Below are 24646 nucleotides of genomic sequence, written 5' to 3'. Positions count from 1 at the left end.
CCGGGCAGGGTTCGGAGGTGTACTTGGAACACCAGGTAGGAAATGGCCAGGTGGCGCATCGACAACCCAAGATTGACACCATTCTGGCTTGGGAGTCCCCCAAGACCCAGACAGAGGTGAGGGCCTTCTTAGGACTCACCGGTTACGACAGGAGGTTTGTTAAGGGGTATGGCACCATTGTTGCCCCCTTAACAGAGTTGAGTTCCAGGAAGCAGCCCAAGAAGGTGATCTGGAGTCCTGCCAGTAGGCTTTTGATGTCCTGAAAGCCGTCATGTGCATAGCTTTCACTGTTGTCTGGGCACTGAAGAAGCTGAGACCATGCCTGTTTGGGACTCACTTCCAGGTTCTGACAGACCACAGGCCCCCCTTGTTGATGCACATGAGGGGTGAGAATCCAAAACTGCTGAGGTGGTCCATCTCCCTACAGGGAATGGACTTTACAGTGGAACTCCGTCTTGGCACAGAACACGTCAATGCAGATGGTCTGTTCAGGTTCTTCTGCCTTAGTGAAGAGAACTCCCAGGAGGGTGGGTAGTTCTCCCTACTTTCGACTGGAGGGGACATGTGTTAGACTTGGATTCTTTTGGCGTGTTTCTCATGAGTGTTTGCTTTCTGAACTCCCGGTTTTGACTCTGTTTTTTCTGGCGTAGTGTTTCTGTACACTTTTCTCACTGCTGATCGGTAATAAACTGCAAGTGTTCCTGTGGTAAAGTGTTTTATGGATTGGTGTTTCCATGATTGGATATTTGATTTACTTGTTAGTACCTAGTAAAGTGCACTGACTGTGCCAGGGCCTGTGAATCAAATCCTACTAGTTGGCCTGCAGCACTGATTGTGCCACCCACGTGAATAGCCCTGAAAAGATAATTCAGACCCGCCATTGCAGAGTCTGCACGCAGTTTGTAACTGCCATGTAGACTTGGCCATTGCACACACTTGCCAGTCCCACACCTCCCCTTTTCTTACAAGTCAGCCACCCCTAAGGTGGGCCCAAGGTACCCCTGTGGGCCGGGTGCAGTGTATGTGAAAGGTAGGACATGCCCTGGTGTGTGTGTCATGTTCTGATAGCGAAATACGGCCAATTTCGTTTTTTGCTATTGCAAGGCTAACTGTTCCCCATAGGACGGAATGGGGAGTTTGTTTATAACATCTTATAAATATAACTGGCCAGTGAATTAGGTAGGAAAATAAAGTTTAGTATGCCTGAACTCAGAATCTAATGATGCATCTTTTAGAGAAGGTGATTTTTACATTCTGTGAGTTCGAAAATACCACTTTTGGAAAGTAGGTATTTTCTTGCTCAGTCCTCCCGTGTGCCTCTGCTGGAATGTCGATTGTCTGTCTGGGTTTTGGATGACAGAAGAGATCAAAGGATTTTGGGATGTAAATATTGGGGCCCAGACCCCTGAACTTTAGAACTCTTTTGGATCAATAAGACTACCAAGAAGAAGTGTTGGCGAAGCTGTAAGGAGAAACTACCACTTTTCTGTGTGTTTTGCTGTGTTGGCCTGCAGTGGCTGCTTCTGTCTTGGGCAGTGAAGGGACTGGACTGAACTTTCTGCAATCTACTTTTGTGGGTTTCTCCAAGGGCTTGAGGTAGAGCTTGCCCCCTGTTCAAGAAGTCTCAGGAACAGCAAAGACTTCAAGCTCTTCTGCCCTCAGCACTGGGGACTGTGTGTTTTGTGCTGCAACAAAGCAAATACAACCCGATGCCGTCTACGACGCAGCTGCCAACTCCATGTCCTGAAGGCACCACAGAGGGCACCTCCACAATGCCGCACCGCGACCCTGGTTTCACCAATGCCGCCTGCTGACGCCGCCACCGAACAGCTGCTCGCAGCGCAATCTGTGGGCACCACAATCTGCACCGCCTCGCTTTATGATGACGCTTTGGCCTCCCTGACGACGACGCTCCACACCAAAATCAACTCTGTTGCTTGCATCGTGGTTCGAGTGCACCGCACATAAAGTTACACGATGCACCTCCTCATCCCGCACCGCAGCCTTGGCCTACCGACGCCGGCGCCATTGACTCCAGACGACAGTGCTCCAGCAACGACGGTGCCGCTGCTTGCACCATGACCTGCCAGCACCATGATGAACACAGCATTCACTTCACACCACGACCCTGGACTCCCAGACGACGCCATCTGACGCCGCCACCGAGCCGCTGCTCGCACCGCGACCTGTGTGCACAGCATGCCACACCCCTTGCACTTCGCCCTGCAGCACCCGACGCTTGTGACTTTGAGGGCCCGACAACTCCTGCACTGACCTCCAGAACCGATGCTTGCAGACGCCGTGCTTTCGGAAGCTCAACAAGAGGTCGTCGACGCCGCGCATTTCGAAAAGGTACTGTTTGTGGGTCTTCCCAACACCGTAGCTGGCCCGCGACGCCACGGTCAGACAGAACTGTTTGGATTTGTTTGTTCATGACGCCCTGATAGCCCCGAACAGAGCTATCGACTTCAAGGAACTATTTTTTCAAAGTTATTTTGATAACTGCAGATTTCTAAATGTTATATTGTGGATTTTGTATCGTTTTTGGTCTTGTCTTAAGTATATAAAAATATTGGATATTTTCTAAACTGGTGTGGTGTCCTTCTATAGTGGTTACACTGTATTATTGTTGGTTATGTGCAAATGCTTTACACACTGCCTCTAAGACAAGTCTGACTGCTCATGCCAAGCTACCAAGGGGGAGAGCAGGGGTTATTGTAGGAGTGTAACTCCCTTATCCTGACTAGAGTGGTGGTTTCTGTCTGGCTTTGGCACATGCCCTAGCCTACCAGAAATCCCATTTCTAACAGGCACACACCCATGTCTGCTTTTATAGTCTTTATTTCATGTATGATATCCGTCATGTATGTTCATACTGAGAAGTCTGGCTCCCACCACAGTGATCTACTTTAATATAGCCTCTAGAGACACCTTGGATGGCTGTGCATTGGTCAATAATTTGGACTCTTCAACTACCTCCATAAAGGGCAGTTGCAGAGAGACCTTGCCTCAGGCCATGTTCCAGCATGGAGAAGGTGAAGTAAGTAAGGCTTGAGTGATGAAGAGTAGGTTGGGCGTATTTTTGCATGAAAAGAGGGACAACACTTCAGCATAAATCTGGATAGCATCTGCGTGTGGGAGTAGACCTCAGTCAGATAGGCTGCAGAGGTGGGGGTCCATATAATTTTTGCTGCGCAAATGGCATAGATGTTTAGCTGAGAAAGGTCTTGGTAACTGTAAAGTAACCCAAGAGTAGAAGAAACATGGGGTATTATTAGTGGAGAGGATTTGTCAAGTTTTGCACTCACCCGAAATCCAAGGGATTCCAATGAGGCGATGCTGACCCACTCTCCACCCAAGAACAAGTCTCAATCATTTTCTTGCAACCTCGACTGGCAGCTGTTCTCAGGGGAAGGGACCATGGGATAAGAAACAAGCATTGATAAATGCATTATATTTCACCTATGTGATTAATAATACGCTGCTTTTTGTTGTGAGTTGTAGCTCGCTGAGTAGTTGTACAATATAAGTTACAGAAAGTCTGTTAAAGTGTTATGACTTGTTTGTGTACAAAAAGGCAATATATTGGGCTGTTACTAGTGGTATAGGGTTGGTAAGTGATAGCAACATTTTGAAAAATGAAATGAAAGGGGGAAATAATACAATTAATTGATGTAATAGCAATATTATGTGCTAAGACGAGTTATGAATACTTTTGGCACCAGTGCCACTGCACCTGCTGCCCCAATCAAATCAATGCCCTTTGACCTGTAAGGTAAATTAACTTGTGACTGCCTGTTTAGTAGTAAAATATTGCAATATTTGGTGTTTAGAGGGGTTCATAGAGCTTTGGGCCTCGGTTGTCACTGCACCTGCTGCACCATTGAAATCATGACCCTAGGGCCTGCAAGTTAACTACACTTGTGACTGCTTATTTAGTAGGTAAATATAGCAGTATTTGGTGTTTAAAGGAGTTCTGACAACTTTTGGCCCCGGTGCCACTGCACCTGCAGCACCGTTGAAATCATGGCCCTAGTGTCTGCTAGATAACGGGAAACAACCTTTACAATGCAACTTTTACAACGCACTACCATTACAACAAAACTTTTACAACGCAACATCCATTAAAACGCATGCCATTACAACGCAACCATTACAACGCATGACACTACAACGCATACCACTACAACGCATGTCATTACAACACAGTCATTACAACGCATACCATTACAACGCATAGCATTACAACACATAGTACCCTTACACTATCCAACACTTACCCTAATGTTGCACCCCCTGCAGTTAGAATAGTAATTTTTACCCCTACAGTATCCAACACTTACCCTACTGTTGCACCCCCTGGAGTTAGAATAGTAATTTTTAACCCTACACTATCCAACACTTACCCTACTTTTGCACCCCCCAGGAGTTAGAATGGTAATTTTTACCCCTACACTATCCAATACTTACCTTACATGCTATGTAATATTGTGCGTTGTAATGGTATGCGTTGTAAAGGTAGTATGCGATGTAATGGAATGCGCTGTAAAGGTAGTTTTAAAAAATTTGTTGTAATGGCATGCGTTGTAATGGAATGCGTTGTAATGGATGTTGCATTGTAAAAAATGCGTTGTAAATTTATGCGTTGTAAAAGTATGCGTTGTAACGTCATAGATCCCTAGATAACAGAAGTCCTCATCCTAGGCACCTCCCCCTCCGCCTGGGATGACTCTTGGTGGCCAGAGGCCCTTGGAAAAGCACCTATCCCGACGGACCACGCACGGAACCTGGGCGTCATCCTGGATTCCTCACTCTCGATGAACAGACAAGTCAACGCCGTTTCTTCATCTTGCTTCAACATCCTTCGCATGCTCAAAAAAACATTTCGCTGGATCCCCACCGAAACTAGAAAAACAGTCACTCACGCTCTGGTCACGAGCCGACTTGACTACGGAAACACCCTCTACGCCGGTACCACCGCAAAAATCCAGAAAAAACTTCAACGCATCCAGAACGCTTCAGCCAGGCTCATTTTAGACATCCCGCGTAAAGAACACATCTCTGGCCACCTGAAAAACCTCCACTGGCTTCCCGTCAATAAGAGGATCACTTTCCGGCTCCTAACCCACGCACACAAAGCACTATACGAAATCGGACCCGAATGCCTCAACACACGACTGTCCTTCTACACACCCTCCCGCCAGCTACGATCCTCCAACCAAGCCCTTGCCACTGTACCTCGCATCAACAAATCCACCATGGGAGGTAGATCCTTCTCCTACCTGGCAGCTAAAACCTGGAACTCACTTCCCACTCACCTTCGCCTCACTCAGAACCACCTAGCATTCAGAAAGCAACTTAAAACGTGGCTATTTGACAAGTAATTCCCCACCCTTCTTCAAGCGCCTTGAGACCCTCTGGGTATGTAGCGCGCTATACAAATTTATTGACTTGACTTGACTTGACTTGACTGCCTGTTTAGTTGTAAAGTGTAGCAATATTCTGTGTTTAGTGGGGTCCCTAGAGCTTTTGGTCCTGGTGCCACTGCACCTTCTGCACTATTCAAATCAGGCCCCTTTTGACTGCAAGATAACTGCAATTGTGTTGGCCTGTTTAGTTTTCAAATATAGCAATAATGTGTTTATAGGAGTTCTGACAACTTTTGGGCCCGGTGCAATCCTGCTGCACCATTCAAATCATGACCCTGTCGTCTGCAAGGTAAATGCACTTGTGGCTGCCTGTTTAGTAGTAAAATATAGCATAGCTCTTGTATATTAACTTTATTTTTAATGTGCAATGTTTATTACCACATTTAGAAGTTGATCATAATGGCCAAATAAATTATCAATCCGATCATCCCTAGAAAGTTCAAAGAAAGATACTGAGGCATGAATAGGAAATGTCATAAAGGTTCTGAAGATAAAGCATCTGCTTTACACAGCTAAGCAATAAATAGTAAGCAGTCCAGCATACTGTTAGAAGTTGTCCTTGGGAAGAGGTCTTATCTTGACAGTGAATTGGCCTTAAACAGTGCGAACAGCTTTAGTAGAAATAGTGCAGCCAGGGGAAGTTAGCAAAAAAAAAGTTGCACACAGTAATTTAGCGTTGGGAACTGATAAGAGCCCCCTTTTCAGATATATTAAACAGAAGAGATTTCACAAGCATATCACAGGTGCTGTGCAAGCAAAACCTAAAAAAGAAAGGCAAATAATCTACAGCTATTCCAGCTTTTCTTTATGCCCCAGGGAGGAGAATTAAATAATGTCTTGTTACTTACCGGTAATCTTCATTACCCTGATTAGGATCCTCCTCGTACCAGTCCTGACAGAGTGAGGCAGTCCTGCCTTCAACCAGCCAATCAAAGCACTTTAAAATGAAATGCCAAAGGTCACATAAACCCCTCGCACCCACAGCCATGCCTGTTTTTTCTTGCTGTCTGACGGCTGGTGCTCCGTGTCTCCTGTTGCCGTTTTTGCCCTTTATGGTTTCCAAGTCTGGTGTTTCGCAGGACTTGGTTGATTGGAGCAGCATTTCATGGGAGTTGCTGGGCACTTCCTGGTGTGTGTTTTGGGTTTCCGGTGTGTTTTTTTTTCTGCTCTGGCCGAGAGTGATGGGGCGTCCTCTCCGGTGCCTCCACAATCCTTGTCCAAGCAGCAGGACCCCAGACCCTCGCTCTGAGATCTGCTCTTCCCCAGCAGCTCTGCTGTGCCTTGCTCTGCCGCTGAAGCCCACCTAGCAGGGTTCGAGACTGTGCTGGTGCCCGGTACGCTTTTGTCCCTGTATTTGTGCCGTATTTTTTATACTATTTCTTTACTGCCTCCCTTCCTCCTGTTGCCCTGTATCAAGTCCGATTTCCTTATCGTTATCTCTTTTTGACTTTCATTGCACGCCCCTGCTGACTGCTGCTTGCATCTTCCCCTTTGTATTGTCTGCCTTCAGTTTCTCTCCCCCGTTCCTGCTGAATTCCTCTGCCCCCCGCTCCTGCCTCCCACATACATGTCATGCCCCGGTCGCGGTTACGCAGCGGGCGTGCCGCTTGCACACCAAGGGCGTGCCTATAGCAAGCCCATCTGTGCTTGTCCGTGACCCGACCATGTCCAGCACCAGGAACCCTGGCCCTCCCAGGCCCCACCGCTACGACTCATCATCCCTCCATGCACTCAACCCCAGAAGACACGCTGACTGGACCATGATCCTCGCCCAACACTACCCAGGGGCAGTTCTCATGCAGACCCTGCTGCAGATCCTTCGCCATCGACAAAGCTCCCACTACCGCCGAACGCCCGCCTGATGCTCGGACCACCAAAACCCTGACTTGCATCCTCCTCAATGTGCGCTTCACCTTCAACTACACCACCGCACCCAAGCCCGCCACAAACGAACTGGAGCAAGGTCACAGCGGAACACCTCAACATCACCCTCCATCAAAACCCCCTCAGCGCCACGACCAACACGAACGCCGCAGCCAGGGAATTCCACCGATGGATCTCCTGCTGCACCGACAAGCTGGCACCCCTCCGCCATCCCGACAAACAACACCCTCTGAAGGCCGCCGAGTTCACCACAGAACTTCAAGAAGCCGGACGCCTAGAGAAAACGTGGCGAAACCAGAAAACTTCAAAAGCACAGAACAACCATCGTCCTGGCCCCGAAGCAGGAGCTCCGGTGCGGCCACACACAGAGAATGCATCAGCAAACATCAACAAGAGTGCAGTAGACCAAAAGGCAAAGAAAAACTCACTGCACCGTAAACACATCCCGCCTAAACCGAAACCGGCAACAGGAGACAGGGAGCACCAGCGTTCGGACTGCTGTCAGACAGCAAGAAAAAACAGGCATGGCAGTGGGTGGGAGGTGTTTATGTGACCTTTGGCATTTCATTTTAAAGCGTTTTGATTAGCTGGTGGATGCAGGACTGCTTCACTCTGTTAGGACTGGGACGAGGAGGACCCATGAGGGGGTAATATGTCATTGTTCTTTCCACGATAATGGGAAAATGGCGTTAAATGGAATTGTAGAACCTAACAACGACAAAAGCAAGAGAAGTAGTTATTGCATAACACCAGTGAGCCCTTCGATAGATTATAAAGCAGTACACTGCTATTGAGCCAATATCTTTTTTACCTCTTACAGTTCTCTTAAATAACAATAACTCAATATCCCTTGATTAGTGGCTCACGGTCAAATGTCTGGAAAAACATACACTCTTTTCTTGAACAAGTTTATTGTTTCTGAATGACTGTTCTCTGCACAGTCCCAAAGGCTGCGCTTTATCAATAGTTCACCAACAATGTGTTTTCTAAACAAGTCTTGAGTAAGTTTGCCAAGTTTTAGAAATACTCAACAAAGTCTTGAAATTACTCACAAAGTCTCAAAATCAAGTTAATTCAATTCAATTCAAAGATAGCTTTATTCGATTTTTGAAAGTAAAAAACCATAAAAGCACATTCAAATACAATTTTAAAAAAGACATTACAACACATACGTTATACAATATATTAAAAGATTTATGCATTTGATAAAACAAACCTATTAGGAGGTATAATCAAAAAAGCAATACAGATAAAAGTTACTTTTATAAAAAGGGTTCAGTCCATCGACGCTCTACACTTTATAAGATATTTTAGAAATTTGGCTACTACTGCCACAGTCACTTCATCCTGTAGCATATATAGTTTCATCAAGGCTGGTCTACATTGCCTGAGGCCCCATGCTTTTAATAGTGGGACCAAATGATTCTTTCGTCCCCAAGTCTTCCCAGAAATAATCACAGATGATATCAGTCTGCACTTATGAAATATTGGCTTTTCATTTTTCATGCATGCACTGTTAGTTACCTTTTCCGATTCAGTTTTAATTCCTTGTCCTTTCTTTTTTAGGTGGTCCAGGATCCAGAATTATGGAGGGTCGAAAGACAGGTAAGTTCTGACTATCTCTGTGGTTCAAGGAGGGTGCTGGGAGCTTTAGGAGAGAGCCAACATGTCGCCACTTCAGAGAAGATGCCTGTGCTTGGAGTCGGGTGTGGCCTTTATAGACCGTCCCCCAAAAATGGCTGCTCAGTCTCAAGTTACTCGTAATCTCACAGTAAGGGAGGTGGTAAAACGCTCTGTGCTCTTCCATGAATTGTTTGTAGTGGAATAGGTACAACTTAGATGGCCACAGTAAGGGAACATGAACATTTCAATGGTAATGGTATTGGGGGCACAAGCATCATGAACATTACAAAGGTAATGGTACTGGGGGCATACATTTGGGTAAAAAACATCACCAGCTCCTAGGACCATGAGCCGGATGCACGTGGGTGACTGCAGGAGAATGAAGGCCCAAGGCAGACAAGCAGGTCTGGCATCCCTCGTGCCCACTGGCAACTCCCACAGCCATAACATGATTCATGACCCCAGGGCTGAGAAGAGAGGTGGTGAGGTCAGCCGCCGCCCTGGTGTCCAGTTTATGCATGGAGGAGAGGCCGCTCACAATGCCTGAGACAAGATCGCTCCCAAAAGGGTGACTTTCCCCAAGGGGAAGGTGGAGGGTTCCCTTCCTCACAACAGAATCCCTGAGGGGGAGCTGAAATGAAATTGCCATGTCAATAAAACATTATACCCGTGGATATTGGGGTCCTGATTTCTGCCTGTGATGGCTAGACAGTCTCTGCCCTGCAATATGCCCCACCATCATCCTGCTCACAACCTGAATTCATCAGCCTTGAGCCCATGTTGCCTGAAAGGTCCCTTGAAACTGGTGTTTCCCCTTGTCCACTGGGGTTGCAGCTGGTCATTGCGCATGTTGGAGATGAGCTGCTATTGGTGTGCGAACTGGGATGCAGAGGAGCATGCTGAGTTGAGTGGGCACAGACATTCGGACGGGCCTGGTCTGTACCTGTAAGAGGAGTCATAGAGGAGAGAGTGGCCTGCACTTGGGACCATACTTATCAAACTTTCATAGAATGAACTATACCAAGCCACCTTGCTGTACTGCATGAAAGGCCAAGGGCAGAACCGCGCCGTACTGAACATTATACAGTGTATTCCTGCCCTTTCCTTTTGCTTGTGCACTTTTTGGCTGCCTAGCGCCAACGCAGGCACCCTTGTGTCATGGTGCAAGGCTGCCTGCATTGAAGGAAGAATTGTTTTTGTGCAGGAAGGGACACCAACCTGCACAAAAACAATAATCAAAGGCATCTTCCTCTTTCTATGTGTGCAACAGAATGCAGCAAACTTAGATAAAGGATGAGAAATAAGGATACTTCTTCTTGTTACGCATCCCTTAATGGGAGGTGAAGCCTTTTTACACATTTCCAGGCCTGACGCTAATGGTAAATCTGTGAATGTGGCAAAATCCATGCGTTGGAACACTCACGCTCCATTAATGGAACTTCTCATTGGGGCAGAGTAATGCTAGGTAGCGATTGTCGCTGCCTTGCTTTATTCCAGATTTATTAAGCCATGCAGGATCATGCAAGGTGGCATTGCATGGCTTGATATATCTGATTTTAGTGTTGCATCACATTTGCTCCCCTTGTGTGGTGCAAGGGCAATGCAACAGTAGGACAATTCTGGCCCTTTGTGTGCAAACTGAAGTGAGTCTCTGCGTGAAGATGGTAAGTTGGCAGTAAATTGAGAGTTGTTTTTCCGGCACAACTTAGCCCATTTCTGGACCACTGGACGTTGGCATGGCAGAAGAAAAAATGCACCAAACCACAAATTCAGATCAAGGTGGAGCAGTTTGGCAAGGCACTCTATAAGCTGACCACGCAAGCCTGACCCAGATGCCATATGCTGGGTGCAGAAATCTGCTGCCCTTTGACTGACATCATCCTGAATGCCATTGAGGCAACATGTTCATCAATGGTGAGCTCATTGGGAAGACTTCCATTATCTTCTCCCTACTGCATCAGGACCTCTGCAGCATGAAGAACTAGGTCACCAATGCGGAAACATGGAATCCAGAGATGGAAGACACTCTAGACCCCTCAATTCCATAGCGGCTCAACAGACAAATTCAACCAGCCTTCTTGAGGACAGGGTTGAGAATGCAAGGGGATGTGCTTCCTGCAACAATCTGCGGGCGATGGGAATTCATGACCATGCGCATGGGTTCTATGTGCCAAAATAGAAGCTGTTTGCATAATTCTTTATCAAGCTGTACACTAGGCCCTTTGACCCAGAACCACACTTGGGTGCTGCCACAGCCCTTCCTGCAAGACTATTTTGTTACAAGCCCATTGCAACATATTGCATGCAGCCAGCGTTAAGGGCAAAGATTTCTAAGATTCCAAAAAATCGCAAAATCAGCAGTTTTGTAAAAATGCCGCGATCTTTACAAAACTGCCCACGAAATTTGGAAAATGTGATCTTTTTAAATTTTTTTCAAGAAGGGCTATGAAATATTATAGATAGATATTTTCTAACTTAGAGGCATACATTATGGGAAACAACAGTGTCCATGCACAATGTCCAGAGAGAAGGGCTGCAGCAGACGCCCAGCGCAAGGGCTGCTGGGAGATGTAGTGCAAGTGTGAGGTGGAAGGTGGGAAGGTAATGGGCGGAGTACAGACCTGAGTTACAAGAGCTGGGAAAGAGGAACTCTGCGGAAAAGAACAGGGTAAGACAGCGCTTGGGTTGTGCCCACACTTCCCCATCACATGCTGCTGTGTAGGGGGGGAAAGTTTAGCAAATACTCACCAAATACATGCCACTTGTGTCTGTTCACGGCGGTCTTTAAGGTAAGTGAGGTGAGGCTGGGAGTCAGGTCTGTGGAGTGTGAGTTGGCCTGAGTAGGCTAGAGGCACAATGAAGGTCTGTGAGGAGGCATCTCACCACACTAAAGGAATTTTTGAAGAGACCAGAGTCTGCCCTGGATTAGTTAGTGGAGCGATAAAACTTTACGCAGAAGAGGCTGATATGCAATGAGCATACACAGAAGGAAGTAGGTGGCATGGTACCCCTAAAAGAAAAAGGGGAAGAAATTGAGGAAACATGGGCTTGCGAGAGATGTGCAGAGATGACCCAAGTGGTAGGATATTTAGGGGGAGGACAGGTTGCTGATCTAGACTGCCTATCGATGGTCAATCCATTGACATATGATCTTTGAGTGAATAGCCTGGAATCTTTCTTTGTCTACTGAACTTTTGGCCCGTTGCCATCCTTTATTTTTTTCTTTTCTTTTCAGTCCAAAAATATGTTTATTGAAGGAAATGAGGTATCAATACATAATACCGAAAAGCAATAATTTAGGCACAAAACAGTTGGATATAAATGTCAGGTTAGTAAAGTATAAAGGAGAAAATGAAAAAGGATATGAAAATTGGATAAGTGGATGCAAAAGAAAATTACATTCCATACAAAATTACATCGACCTAGTGCCAATCAGTGACACCTCATCACAGGTTGGGGTGTGGTCCGCAGATTTACTGACCCCATTCCACTCTGTGACGAGTGAGGGACTGTTACCTTCCCTCATTAGCTGACCTAAGGTCAACCCTCCTGGAATCTCTGAGGCTTCCTTCTCTACACTGAAGGTATGTTGTGTGCAATTGTTTGTGATTGATGCGTTTGTGCATGTATGGTTGAATGTGTGTGTATTTGTGAGTGAGTGTTGTGAATAGGTGTGTGTGTGGATGCACCGGTGTGTGTAGTGTATATGTGTGTGTGTACCCCCCGCCTCCTTGGCAAAGTTAGCGGCTGCCACTGGCAAACACATTAAGTGCAAAAAATCTAACCACGGTGTCTGCAAAATTATCGCTTTTTGAAACTTAGTCTGACAATGCTGCACATTTTACTACACCTATCTGAGCTGTTTTTTCCAGGGATGTCAGAACACTCAGCACACAAGGCCTTTTACTACTTATTCGGGGTTTGGTGGGAATCCTTAAATCTCTCTGCATTCAAAGCTGTCCATAATTATGAACATCTAAATACATAACAGGAATCTGTATAAATTGTAACATCTACATCTCTCTCCCTACGACAAGCTCTTGCAAGTGCTTTTAATTCTGCAACCTATACTGATCACGCATTTGCTACAGTTGATACTTCAATTACTTTTTCAACTGTGCCCTCTGTATTTGCTTCTTGTATTTGCCAATAATGTCTCTTAAACATGAACCAACAGCAAACAATATATTGTTACAATTTTCCGAAGGTAAATTTATAGTTCATGTTAATGTGACCTTTGGCAATTCATTTTAAAGCGTTTTGATTGGCTGGTTGGAGGCAGGACTGACTCACTCTGTTAGAACTGGGACGAGGAATATGTCCTTGTTCTTTCCACAATGCTGGGAAAATGGCATTAATTGGAATTGTAGAGCCTAACAACAACAAAAGCAAGCGAGGCAGTTATTGAGTAACACCAGTGATCCTTTCAATAGATTATAAAGCAGTACACTGCTCTTGAGCCAACATCTTTTTTACCTCTTACCGTTCTCTCAAATAACAATAACTCAATATCCCTTGATTAGTGTCTCACAGTCAAATGTCTGGAAAAACATACAATCTTCTCTTGAACGAGTTTATTGTCTCTGAATAACTGTTCTCTGCACAGTCCCAAAGTCTGCGCTTTATCAATAGTTCACCAACGATGTGTTTTCTAAACAAGGCCTGAGTAAGTTTGCCAAGTTTTAGAAATACTCAACAAAGTCTTGAAATTACTCACAAAGTTTCAAAATCAAGTCTTCCCAGAAATAATCAGCGCTGATATCAGTCTGCACTTATGAAATATTGGCTTTTCATTTTTCATGCATGCGCTGTTCTTTATCTTGTCCGATGCAGTTTTATTTCCTTGTCCTTTCTTTTCTAGGTGGTCGAGGATCCAGAATTACGGAGGGTCCAAATACAGGTAAGTTCTGACTATCTCTGTGGTTCAAGGAGGGGGCTGGGAGCTTTAGGAGAGAGCCAACATGTCGCCACTTCAGAGGAGATGCATGCGCTTGGGGTCGGGTGTGGCTTCTATAGACCGCCCCCCAAAAATGGCTGCTCAGTCTCAAGCTACTCGTAATCTCACAGTAAGGGAGGTGGTCAAACGCTCTGGGCTCTTCCATGAATTGTTTGTAGCGAAATAGGTACAAGTTAGATGGCCACAGTAAGGGAACATAAACATTTCAATGGTAATGGTATTGGGGGCACAAGCATCATGAACATTACAAAGGTAATGGTACTGGGGGCATACATTTGGGGAAAAAACATCACCAGCTCCTAGGACCATGAGCCGGATACACGCGGGTGACTGCAGGAGAATGAAGGCCCAAGGCAGACAAGCAGGACTGGCATCTCTCGTGCCCACTGGCAACACCCACAGCCGTAACATGATTCATGTCCCCAGGGCTGAGAAGAGAGGTGGTGCGGTCAACCGCCACCCTGGTGTCCAGTTTATGCATGGAGGAGAGGCCGCTCACAATGCCTGAGACAAGATGGATCCCAAAAGGGTGACTTTCACCAAGGGGAAGGTGGAGGGTTCCCTTTCTCACAACAGAATCCCTGAGGGGGAGCTGAAATGAAATTGCCATGTCAATAAAACATTACACCCGTGGATATTGGGGTCCTGATTTATGCCTGTGATGGCTGGACAGTCTTGTCCTGGTGGCAGTCCAACTCTCTGCCCTGCAATATGCCCCACCATCATCCTGCTCACAACCTGAGTTTATCAGCCTTGAGCCCAAGGTGGCTGAAAGGTCCCTTGAAGCTGGTGTTTCCCCTTGTCCACTGGGGTTGCAGCTGGTCATTGCGCATGTTGGAGATGAGCTGCTATTGGTGTGCGGACTGGGATGCAGAGGAGCATGCTGAGCTGAGTGGGCACAGACATTCGGACGGGCCTGGACTGTACCTGTTAAAGGAGTTATAGAGGAGAGAGTGGCCTGCACTTGGGACCCTATTTATCAAACTTTCATAGAATGAACTATACCAAGCCACCTTGCTGTACTGCCTGAAAGGCCAAGGGCAGAACCGCGCCGTACTAAACATTATACAGTGTATTCCTGCCCTTTCGTCTTTCTTGTGCACTTTACAGCAGCTTAGCGCCAACACTGACACCCTTGTGTCATGGTGCAAGGCTGCCTGCATTGAAGGAAGAATTGTTGTTGTGCAGGAAGGGACACCAACCTGCACAAAAACAATAATCAAAGGCATCTTCCTCTTTCTATGTGTGCAACAGAATGCAGCACACTTAGATAAAGGATGAGAAATAAGGATATTTCTTCTTGTTACGCCTCCCCTAATAGGAGGTGAAGCATTTTGACACACTCCTAGGTCTGACGCTAATGGTAAATCTGTGAATGTGGCAAAATCCATGCGTTGGAACACTCACGCTCCATTCATGGAACTTCTCATTGGGGAAGAGTAATGCTAGGCAGCGATTGTCGCTGCCTTGCTTTATTCCAGATTTATTAAGCCCTGCATGGCTTGATATATCTGATTTTAGTGTTGCATCACATTTGCTCCCCTTGTGTGGTGCAAGGGCAATGCAACAGTAGGACAATTTTGGCCCTTTGTGTGCAAACTGAAGTGAGTCTCTGCGTGAAGATGGTAAGTTGGCAGTACATTGAGAGTTGTTTTTCCTGTACAACTTAGCCCATTTCAGGACCACTGGACGTGGACATGGCAGAGGATAAATGCACCAAACCACAAATTCAGATGAAGGTGGAGCAGTTTGGCAAGGCACCCTATGAGCTGACCACGCAAGCCTGACCCAGCTGCCATATGCTGGGTGCAGAAATCTGCTGCCCTCTGACTGACATCATCCTGAATGCCATTGAGGCAACATGTTCATCAATGGTGAGCTCATTGGGAAGACTTCCATTATCTTCTCCCTACTGCATCAGGACCTCGGCAGCATGAAGAACTAGGTCACCAATGCCGAAACATGGAATCCAGAGATGGAAGACACTCTAGACCCCTCAAATTCCATAGCGGCTCAACCGACAAATTCAACCAGCCTTCTTGAGGACAGGGTGGAGAATGCAAGGGGATGTGCTTCCTGCAACAATCTGCGGGTGGTGGGAATTCATGACCATGTGCATGTGTTCTATGTGCCAAAATAGAAGCTGTTTGCATAATTCATTATCAAGCTGTACACTAGGCCCTTTGACCTAGAACCCCACTTGGGTGCTGCCACAGCCCTTCCTGCAAGACTATTTTGTTACAAGCCCATTGCAACATATTGCATGCAGCCAGCGTTAAGGGCAAAGTTTTCTATGATTTTAAAAAATCGCAAAATCAGCAGTTTTGTAAAAATGCCGCGATTTTTACAAAACTGGCCACGAAATTTGGAAAATTTGATCTTTTTAAATTTTTTTCAAGAAGGGCTATGAAATATTATAGACAGATATTTTCTAACTTAGAGGCATACATTATGGGAAACAACAGTGTCCATGCACAATGTCCAGAGAGAAGGGCTGCAGCAGACGCCCAGCGCAAGGGCTGCTGGTAGATGTAGTGCAAGTGTGAGGTGGAAGGTGGGAAGGTAATGGGAGGAGTACAGACCTGCGTTACAAGAGCTGGGAAAGAGGAAATCTGCGGAAAAGAACAGGGTAAGACAGTGCTTGGGTTGTGCCCACACTTCACCATCACATGCTGCTGTGTGTGGGGGGAAAGTTTAGCAAATACTCACCAAATACATGCCACTTGTGTGGGTCCGCGGCGGTCTTTAAGGTAAGTGAGGTGAGGCTGGGAGTCAGGTCTGTGGAGTGTGAGTTGGCCTGAGTAGGTGAGAGGCAGAATGAAGGTCTGTGAGGAGGCATCTCACCACACTAAAGGAATTTTTGAAGAGACCAGAGTCTGCCCTGGATTAGTTAGTGGAGCGGTGAGACTTTACGCAGAAGAGGCTGATATGAACTGAGCATACACAGAAGGAAGTAGGTGGCATGGTACCCCTAAAAGAAAAAGGGGAAGAAATTGAGGAAACATGGGCTTGCGAGAGATGTGCAGAGATGACCCAAGTGGTATGATATTTAGGGGGAGGACAGGTTGCTGATCTAGACTGCCTATCGATGGTCAATCCAGTGACATTTGATCTTTGAGTGAATAGCCTGGACTCTTTCTTTGTCTACTGAACTTTTGGCCCGTTGCTATCCTTTATTTTTTCTTTTTTTTTCAGTCCAATAGTATGTTTATTGAAGGAAATGAGGTATCAATACATAATACAGAAAAGCAATAATTTAGGCACAAAACAGTTGGATATAAATGTCAGGTAAGTAAAGTATAAAGGAGAAAATAAAAAGGGATATGCAAATTCGATAAGTGGATGCAAAAGAAAATTGCATTCCATACAAAATTACATCGACCTAGTGCCAATCAGTGACACCTCATCACAGGTTGGGGTGTGGTCAGCAGTCTCACTGACCCCATTCCACTCTGTGACGAGTGAGGGACTGTTACCTTCCCTCATTAGCTGACCTTATGTCAACCCTCTTAGGATCTCTGAGGCTTCCTTCTCTACAGTGAAGGTATGTTTTGTGCAATTGTTTGTGATTGATGCGTTTGTGCATGTATGGTTGAATGTGTGTGTATTTGTGAGGGAGTGTTGTGAATGGGTGTGTGTGTGGATGCACCGGTGTGTGTAGTGTATATGTCTGTGTGTACCCTTGGCAAAATTAGCTGCTGCCACTGGCAAACACATTAAGTGCAAAAAATCTAACCACGGTGTCTGCAAAATTATCGCTCTTTGAAACTTCGTCTGACCATGCTGCACATTTTACTACACCTATCTGAGCAGTATTTTCCTGGGATGTCAGAAAACTCAGCACACAAGGCCTTTTACTACTTATTCGGGGTTTGGTGGAAATCCTTAAATCTCTCTGCATTCAAAGCTGTCCATAATTATGAACACCTAAATACATAACAGGAATCTGTATAAATTGTAACATCTACATCTCTCTCCCTACGACAAGCTCTTGCAAGTGCTTTTAATTCTGCAACCTATACTGATCACGCATTTGCTACAGTTGATACTTCAATTACTTTTTCAACTGTGCCCTCTGTATTTGCTCCTTGTATTTGCCAATAATGTATCTTAAACATGAACCAACAGCAAACAATAAATTGGTACAATTTACCGCATGTAAATTTTTAGTTCATGTTAATGTGACCTTTGGCAATTCATTTTAAAGCGTTTTGATTGGCTGGTTGCAGGCAGGACTGCCTCACTCTGTTAGGACTGGGACGAGGAAGACCCCTGAGGGGGTAACGTGTCATTGTTCTTTCCACGATGATGGGAAAATGGCATTAAATGGAATTGTAGAGTCGAACAACAACAAAAGCAAGAGAGGTAGTTATTTAGTAACACCAGTGATCCCTTCGATAGATTATAAAGCAGTACACTGCTATTGAGTCAACATCTGTTTAACCTCTCACCGTTCTCTCAAATAACAATAACTCAATATCACTTGCTTAGTGGCTCACAGTCAAATGTCTGGAAAAACATACAATCTTCTCTTGAACGAGTTTATTGTCTCTGAATAACTGTTCTCTGCACAGTCCCAAAGTCTGCGCTTTATCAATAGTTCACCAACGATGTGTTTTCTAAACAAGTCCTGAGTAAGTTTGCCAAGTTCTAGAAATACTCAACAAAGTCTTGAAATTACTCACAAAGTCTCAAAACCAAGTCTTCCCAGAAATAATCAGCGCTGATATCAGTCTGCACTTATGAAATATTGGCTTTTCATTTTTCATGCATGCGCTGTTCTTTATCTTGTCCGATGCAGTTTTAATTCCTTGTCCTTTCTTTTCTAGGTGGTCGAGGATCCAGAATTACGGAGGGTCCAAACACAGGTAAGTTCTGACTATCTCTATGGTTCAAGGAGGGGGCTAGGAGCTTTAGGAGAGAGCCAACATGTCGCCACTTCAGAGGAGATGCCTGTGCTTGGGGTTGGGTGTGGCCTTTATAGGCCGCCCCCCAAAAATGGCTGCTCAGTCTCAAGCTACTCGTAATCTCACAGTAAGGGAGGCGGTCAAACGCTCTGTGCTCTTCCATGAATTGTTTGTAGCGAAATAGGTACAAGGTAGATGGCCACAGTAAGGGAACATGAACATTTCAATGGTAATGGTATTGGGGGCACTTGCATCATGAACATTACAAAGGTAATGGTACTGGGGGCATACATTTGGGGAAAAAACATCACCAGCTCCTAGGACCATGAGCCGGATACACGCGGGTGACTGCAGGAGAATGAAGGCCCAAGGCAGACAAGCAGGACTGGCATCCCTCGTGCCCACTGGCAACTCCCACAGCCATAACATGATTTATGTCCCCAGGGCTGAGAAGAGAGGTGGGGAGGTCAACCGCCGCCCTGGTGTCCAGTTTATGCATGGAGGAGAGGCCGCTAACAATGCCTGAGACAAGATGGCTCCCAAAAGGGTAGCTTTCCCCGAGGGGAAGGTGGAGGGTTCCCTTCCTCACAACAGAATCCCTGAGGGGGAGCTGAAATGAAATGGCCATGTCAATAAAACATTATACCCGTGGATATTGGGGTCCTGATTTCTGCCTGCGATGGCTAGACAGTCTTGTCCTGGTGGCAGTCCAACTCTCTGCCCTGCAATATGCCCCACCATCTTCCTGCACACAACCTGAGTTCATCAGCCTTGAGCCCATGTGGCCTGAAAGGTCCCTTGAAGCTGGTTTTTCCCCTTGTCCACTGGGGTTGCAGCTGGTCATTGCGCATGTTGGAGATGAGCTGCTATTGGTGTGCGGACTGGGATGCAGAGGAGCATGCTGAGCTGAGTGGGCACAGACATTCGGACGGGCCTGGTCTGTACCTGTAGGAGGAGTCATAGAGGAGAGAGTGGCCTGCACTTGGGACCATATTTATCAAACTTTCATACAATGAACTATACCAAGCCACCTTGCTGTACTGCATGAAAGGCCAAGGGCAGAACCGCGCCCTACTGAACATTATACAGTGTATTCCTGCCCTTTCCTTTTGCTTGTGCACTTTACAGCAGCCTAGCGCCAACACAGGCACCCTTGTGTCATGGTGCAAGGGTGCGTGCATTGAAGGGAGAATTGTTTTTGTGTAGGAAGGGACACCAACCTGCAAAAAAACAATAATCAAAGGCATCTTCCTCTTTCTATGTGTGCAACAGAATGCAGCACACTTAGATAAAGGATGAGAAATAAGGATACTTCTTCTTGTTACGCCTCCCCTAATAGGAGGTGAAGCTATTGACACATTCCCAGGTCTGACGCTAATGGAAATCTGTGAATGTGGCAAAATCCATGCGTTGGAACACTCACGCTCCATTAATGGAACTTCTCATTGGGGCAGAGTAATGCTAGGCAGCGATTGTCGCTGCCTTGCTTTATTCCAGATTTATTAAGCCATGCAGGACCATGCAAGGTGGCCTTGCATGGCTTGATATATCTGATTTTAGTGTTGCATCACATTTGCTCTCCTTGTGTGGTGCAAGGGCAATGCAACAGTAGGACAATTTTGGCCCTTTGTGTGCAAACTGAATTGAGTCTCAGCGTGAAGATGGTAAGTTGGCAGTAAATTGAGAGTTGTTTTTCCTGCACAACTTAGCCCATTTCTGGACCACTGGACGTGGACATGGCAGAGGATAAATGCACCAAACCACAAATTCAGATCAAGGTGGAGCAGTTTGGCAAGGCACTCTATGAGCTGACCACGCAAGCCTGACCCAGCTGCCATATGCTGGGTGCAGAAATCTGCTGCCCTTTGACTGACATCATCCTGAATGCCATTAAGGCAACATGTTCATCAATGGTGAGCTCATTGGGAAGACTTCCATTATCTTCTCCCTACTGCATCAGGACCTTTGCAGCATGAAGAACTAGGTCACCAATGCCGAAACATGGAATCCAGAGATGGAAGACACTCTAGACCCCTCAATTCCATAGCGGCTCAACCGACAAATTCAACCAGCCTTCTTGAGGACAGGGTGGAGAATGCAAGGGGATGTGCTTCCTGCAACAATCTGCGGGTGATGGGAATTCATGACTATGTGCATGTATTCTATGTGCCAAAATAGAAGCTGTTTGCATAATTCATTATCAAGCTGTACACTAGGCCCTTTGACCCAGAACCCCACTTGGGTGCTGCCACAGCCCTTCCTGCAAGACTATTTTGTTACAAGCCCATTGCAACATATTGCATGCAGCCAGCGTTAAGGGCAAAGTTTTCTATGATTAAAAAAAATCGCAAAATCAGCAGTTTTGTAAAAATGCAGCGATTTTTACAAAAATGCCTACGAAATTTGGAAAATTTGATCTTTTTTTATTTTTTTCACGAAGGGCTGTGAAAACAGATATTTTCTAACTTAGAGGCATACATTATGGGAAACATCAGTGTCCGTGCACAATGTCCAGAGAGAAGGGCTGCAGCGGACGCCCAGCGCAAGGGCTGCTGGAAGATGTAGTGCAAGTGTGAGGTGGCAGTTAGTAAGGTAATGGGAGGAGTACAGACCTGGGTTACAAGAGCTGGGAAAGAGGAACTCTGCGGAAAAGAACAGGGTAAGACACTGCTTGGGTTATGTCCACACTTCACCATCACATGCTGCTGTGTGTGAGGGGAAAGTTTAGCAAATACTCACCAAATACATGCCACATTTGTCGGTTCACGGCAGTCTTTAAGGTAATTGAGGTGAGGCGGGGAGTCAGGTCTGTGGAGTGTGAGTTGGTCTGAGTAGGTGAGAGGCAGAATGAAGGTCTGTGAGGAGGCATCTCACCACACTAAAGGAATTTTTGAAGAGACCAGAGTCTGCCCTGGATTAGTTAGTGGAGCGGTGAGACCTTACGCAGAAGAGGCTGATAATCAATGAGCATACACAGAAAGAAGTAGGTGGCATAGTACCCCTAAAAGAAAAAGGGGAAGAAATTGAGGAAACATGGGCTTGCGAGAGATGTGCAGAGATGACCCAAGTGGTATGATATTTAGGGGGAGGACAGGTTGCTGATTTAGACTGCCTATCGATGGTCAATCGAGTGACATATGATCTTTGAGTAAATAGCCTGGAATCTTTCTTTGTCTACTGAACTTTTGGTCCGTTGCTATCCTTTATATTTTCTTTTTTTTTCAGTCCAAAAGTATGTTATTGAAGGAAATGAGGTATCAATACATAACACAGAAAAGCAATAATTTAGGCACAAAACAGATGGATATAAATGTCAGGTTAGTAAAGTATAAAGGAGAAAATGAAAGGGATATGCAAATTGGATTAGTGGATGCAAAAGAAAATTACATTCCATACAGAGAATAAAATAAAAAGACTTAAAGTGGTCTAATTAATATAGTATCAATATAAGTAAAATCATGGTTGTTGAGAAACTTCTTGTTGAATAAGGGTTAGGTAAAAGGAGCGTTTAGTGCTAGCATAAATAAACAATGTGATAGGTAACCATAAATTCAAACGTTTTCTGGCCATGTGAATAGGATATACAAAAGTTGTGTAAAATCTGTGATTGTGACAAACAGCGTGCCCCGATGCTTGGTAACATAGTTTGTTGAAGACCTTGCAATTTTTGGATGTTTGTTGAAAGGCAACTGCTATCAATAAATCTATAATCTTTATGTTAGGAGTACCATTGGTCCAAACAGGAGACAAGCTTTCCAAAAACACATGAGAAATGTAGAAAGGGCATTTAGATTCAAAGATTACAATCATTTGAGACCAAACCCTTTTCCAAAAGTTGTGAACAAGCAGACAGGTAAAAAGCAGATGATGTAAATCAGCATGTGGGGGGGAACATGTCCAACAAGAATCTGGGAGATCAGTGTGCCTTTTGTTTAAACTAACCAGGCACAGCAATAGTCTGTTGTATATCAAAAAGAGTGTTTGAGTAGTGTTTGCTGCTCTGAAAGATTTCCTAATTAAAGTCCAAATTTTGTTCATAAAGGATGTTGACCAACATATCCCTGGATCCTGTTCCCAGGAAAGTTCTACCTTAGTCTTTTCTCTTGTAGTACATGAGGTGTGTAAATAATTATAGATAATAAAAGCTTTAGGATTGGTATGAAAGAGGGTGTGTAGTATATTAACAGGAGAGCAGTTGGAGGCAATAGGTGATGTAAACTTGTCACAAGCAGATAAAATAGCTTGTTTCAAGACGTTATACTTGGATTGAAATATGAGGGTATGTTAAAAAGTCCGCGGACTTGAGCGAAATACATGATCTACTCTTGTAAATATAATTGATGTATCCAAATTAACCCCTCTGTTTTCAAGATTTCCAATACACAGGTTTACCTCGTATCAGTGCCAATTTATTGTGCCAAACTGTATATCTGGAGAAAGAATCCAAGGGCCAGATGTACAACCCTTACTTGTGGCCGCAAAAATGGGTGATAGCATTGTTGGTATGTAGGAACATATTTTTTAAGAGCACTCAGTGGTCCCAGAGACCCCTGCCTGCCCTTAAAAAAATGAAACTGAAAAGTTTCATTTAATATTTTTAAATACATCCCTGTAGTGTAGTTTCTATATTCCCAATAGGCTCTGCGCATTGGAATGAAATGATATATACTGTAGTTTAGACGTAGGACTGAGGTCGACTAGGTCTCCACTGAACATATTAGACTTAATTGTGTGTTCCAGCTAGCTCAGAGGTCGCTAGAAACTTTCTCCAAAGTACAAGAAGGGATTAGTCTCTGACAAACATATAACATGACAACTTTGTTTCCCCAGAATGAAACGTGTCTCTAGAGTCGCGGAAACAATAGATGGCTATTTCACTCAGTCAATCGTGCATGCTTAGTTTCACCAGAATTGCTTTTAGAAATATAGAGATGGGCGTTTACAATAAAAGTATTTGTTAAACAGTCTTATTTCTTAAGCATAAGAAAACTATAATTGAAATGCTAGTTAAGAGGTACGTGGCATATAATACGAATAGTATTATAAAATATTACTGTGAAAGCATGATATGGTTTCTAAGCCTTAAACATAGAATACATAGAATGCATAAAATACATACAGTGATAAAAATGATGGCTAAAAGTACTCAACCAGTGTACCTAACCTAAGTACAAAGGAGGAGTAAGTGAAGATTAGTTTAAGTTTTAGTATTTCTCTGCCAAGAATCTGTTCAAGAATTCTCTAGGGGTCTAATCAGCTCCGTACCTTGGTTTTAGTATGATAGAGTTCTTGTATCTCTCTCTCGGGACTCGATCTCCCAGCAACCCGCAAGGGTAGCCTGGAAACACTGGAGCTGGATTTCTCGGCAGGAGAAAAGACAACGTCTTTTCAGTGCGCCAGTTGGAGGGTCGGCTTCCTTCAGCACTTGCATCAGCAGGGCGTCGGGCAAGTAGTTAGTCGATCTGCTCCGGAACCACCGTGTGTTTGACTGGGCAAATGTAGGCATATTTATACCCCTGAAGGTGCTGAGTCTGACGTAAGATTGGACATAATATAGTCACTAGTACCTTAGTTCCTTGAAAACTCCTGGATTTCTTGGATAAATCAGTATTCAAGCAGGGGAGGTTCCTGACTGCTGAGGGCTGGTTTTACTACGAAATCAATGTTGATTCTCTGAGTTTAGTGGAAGTAGCCATGCCGTATTAGGGCTGCGCCGGCTATAACTAAATAAGGCAATGATTCTTTATGCCTGCATAAGGACTGGATGGTTTATACCTATATATGGGCATGAATCGGGAAACGTTACACTAGGGTCCTAGATTCTCACATAACACCCACTCCACAAA

General features: G+C 45.1%; 1 protein-coding gene across 1 annotated transcript in view; it reads left to right on the top strand.

The window, feature by feature from the left end:
• LOC147726127 (complement factor H-like) overlaps window positions 1–24646 on the top strand; it is a 124449-nt gene that overhangs the window by 83241 nt on the left and 16562 nt on the right. Inside the window, exons 6-8 of the mRNA XM_086962885.1 lie at window positions 8880–8918; window positions 13798–13836; window positions 18723–18761. Coding sequence (XP_086819011.1) covers window positions 8880–8918; window positions 13798–13836; window positions 18723–18761 — 117 coding nt within the window. The remainder of the gene's footprint in view (window positions 1–8879; window positions 8919–13797; window positions 13837–18722; window positions 18762–24646) is intronic.

The sequence above is a fragment of the Lissotriton vulgaris genome, chromosome 3_1 (genome assembly GCF_964263255.1).
Source record: "Lissotriton vulgaris chromosome 3_1, aLisVul1.2, whole genome shotgun sequence".
NCBI classification, from domain to species: domain Eukaryota; kingdom Metazoa; phylum Chordata; class Amphibia; order Caudata; family Salamandridae; genus Lissotriton; species Lissotriton vulgaris.
The sequence above is the reverse complement of the archived record's forward strand: the minus strand, read 5'-3'. Positions and strand labels throughout refer to the sequence as shown.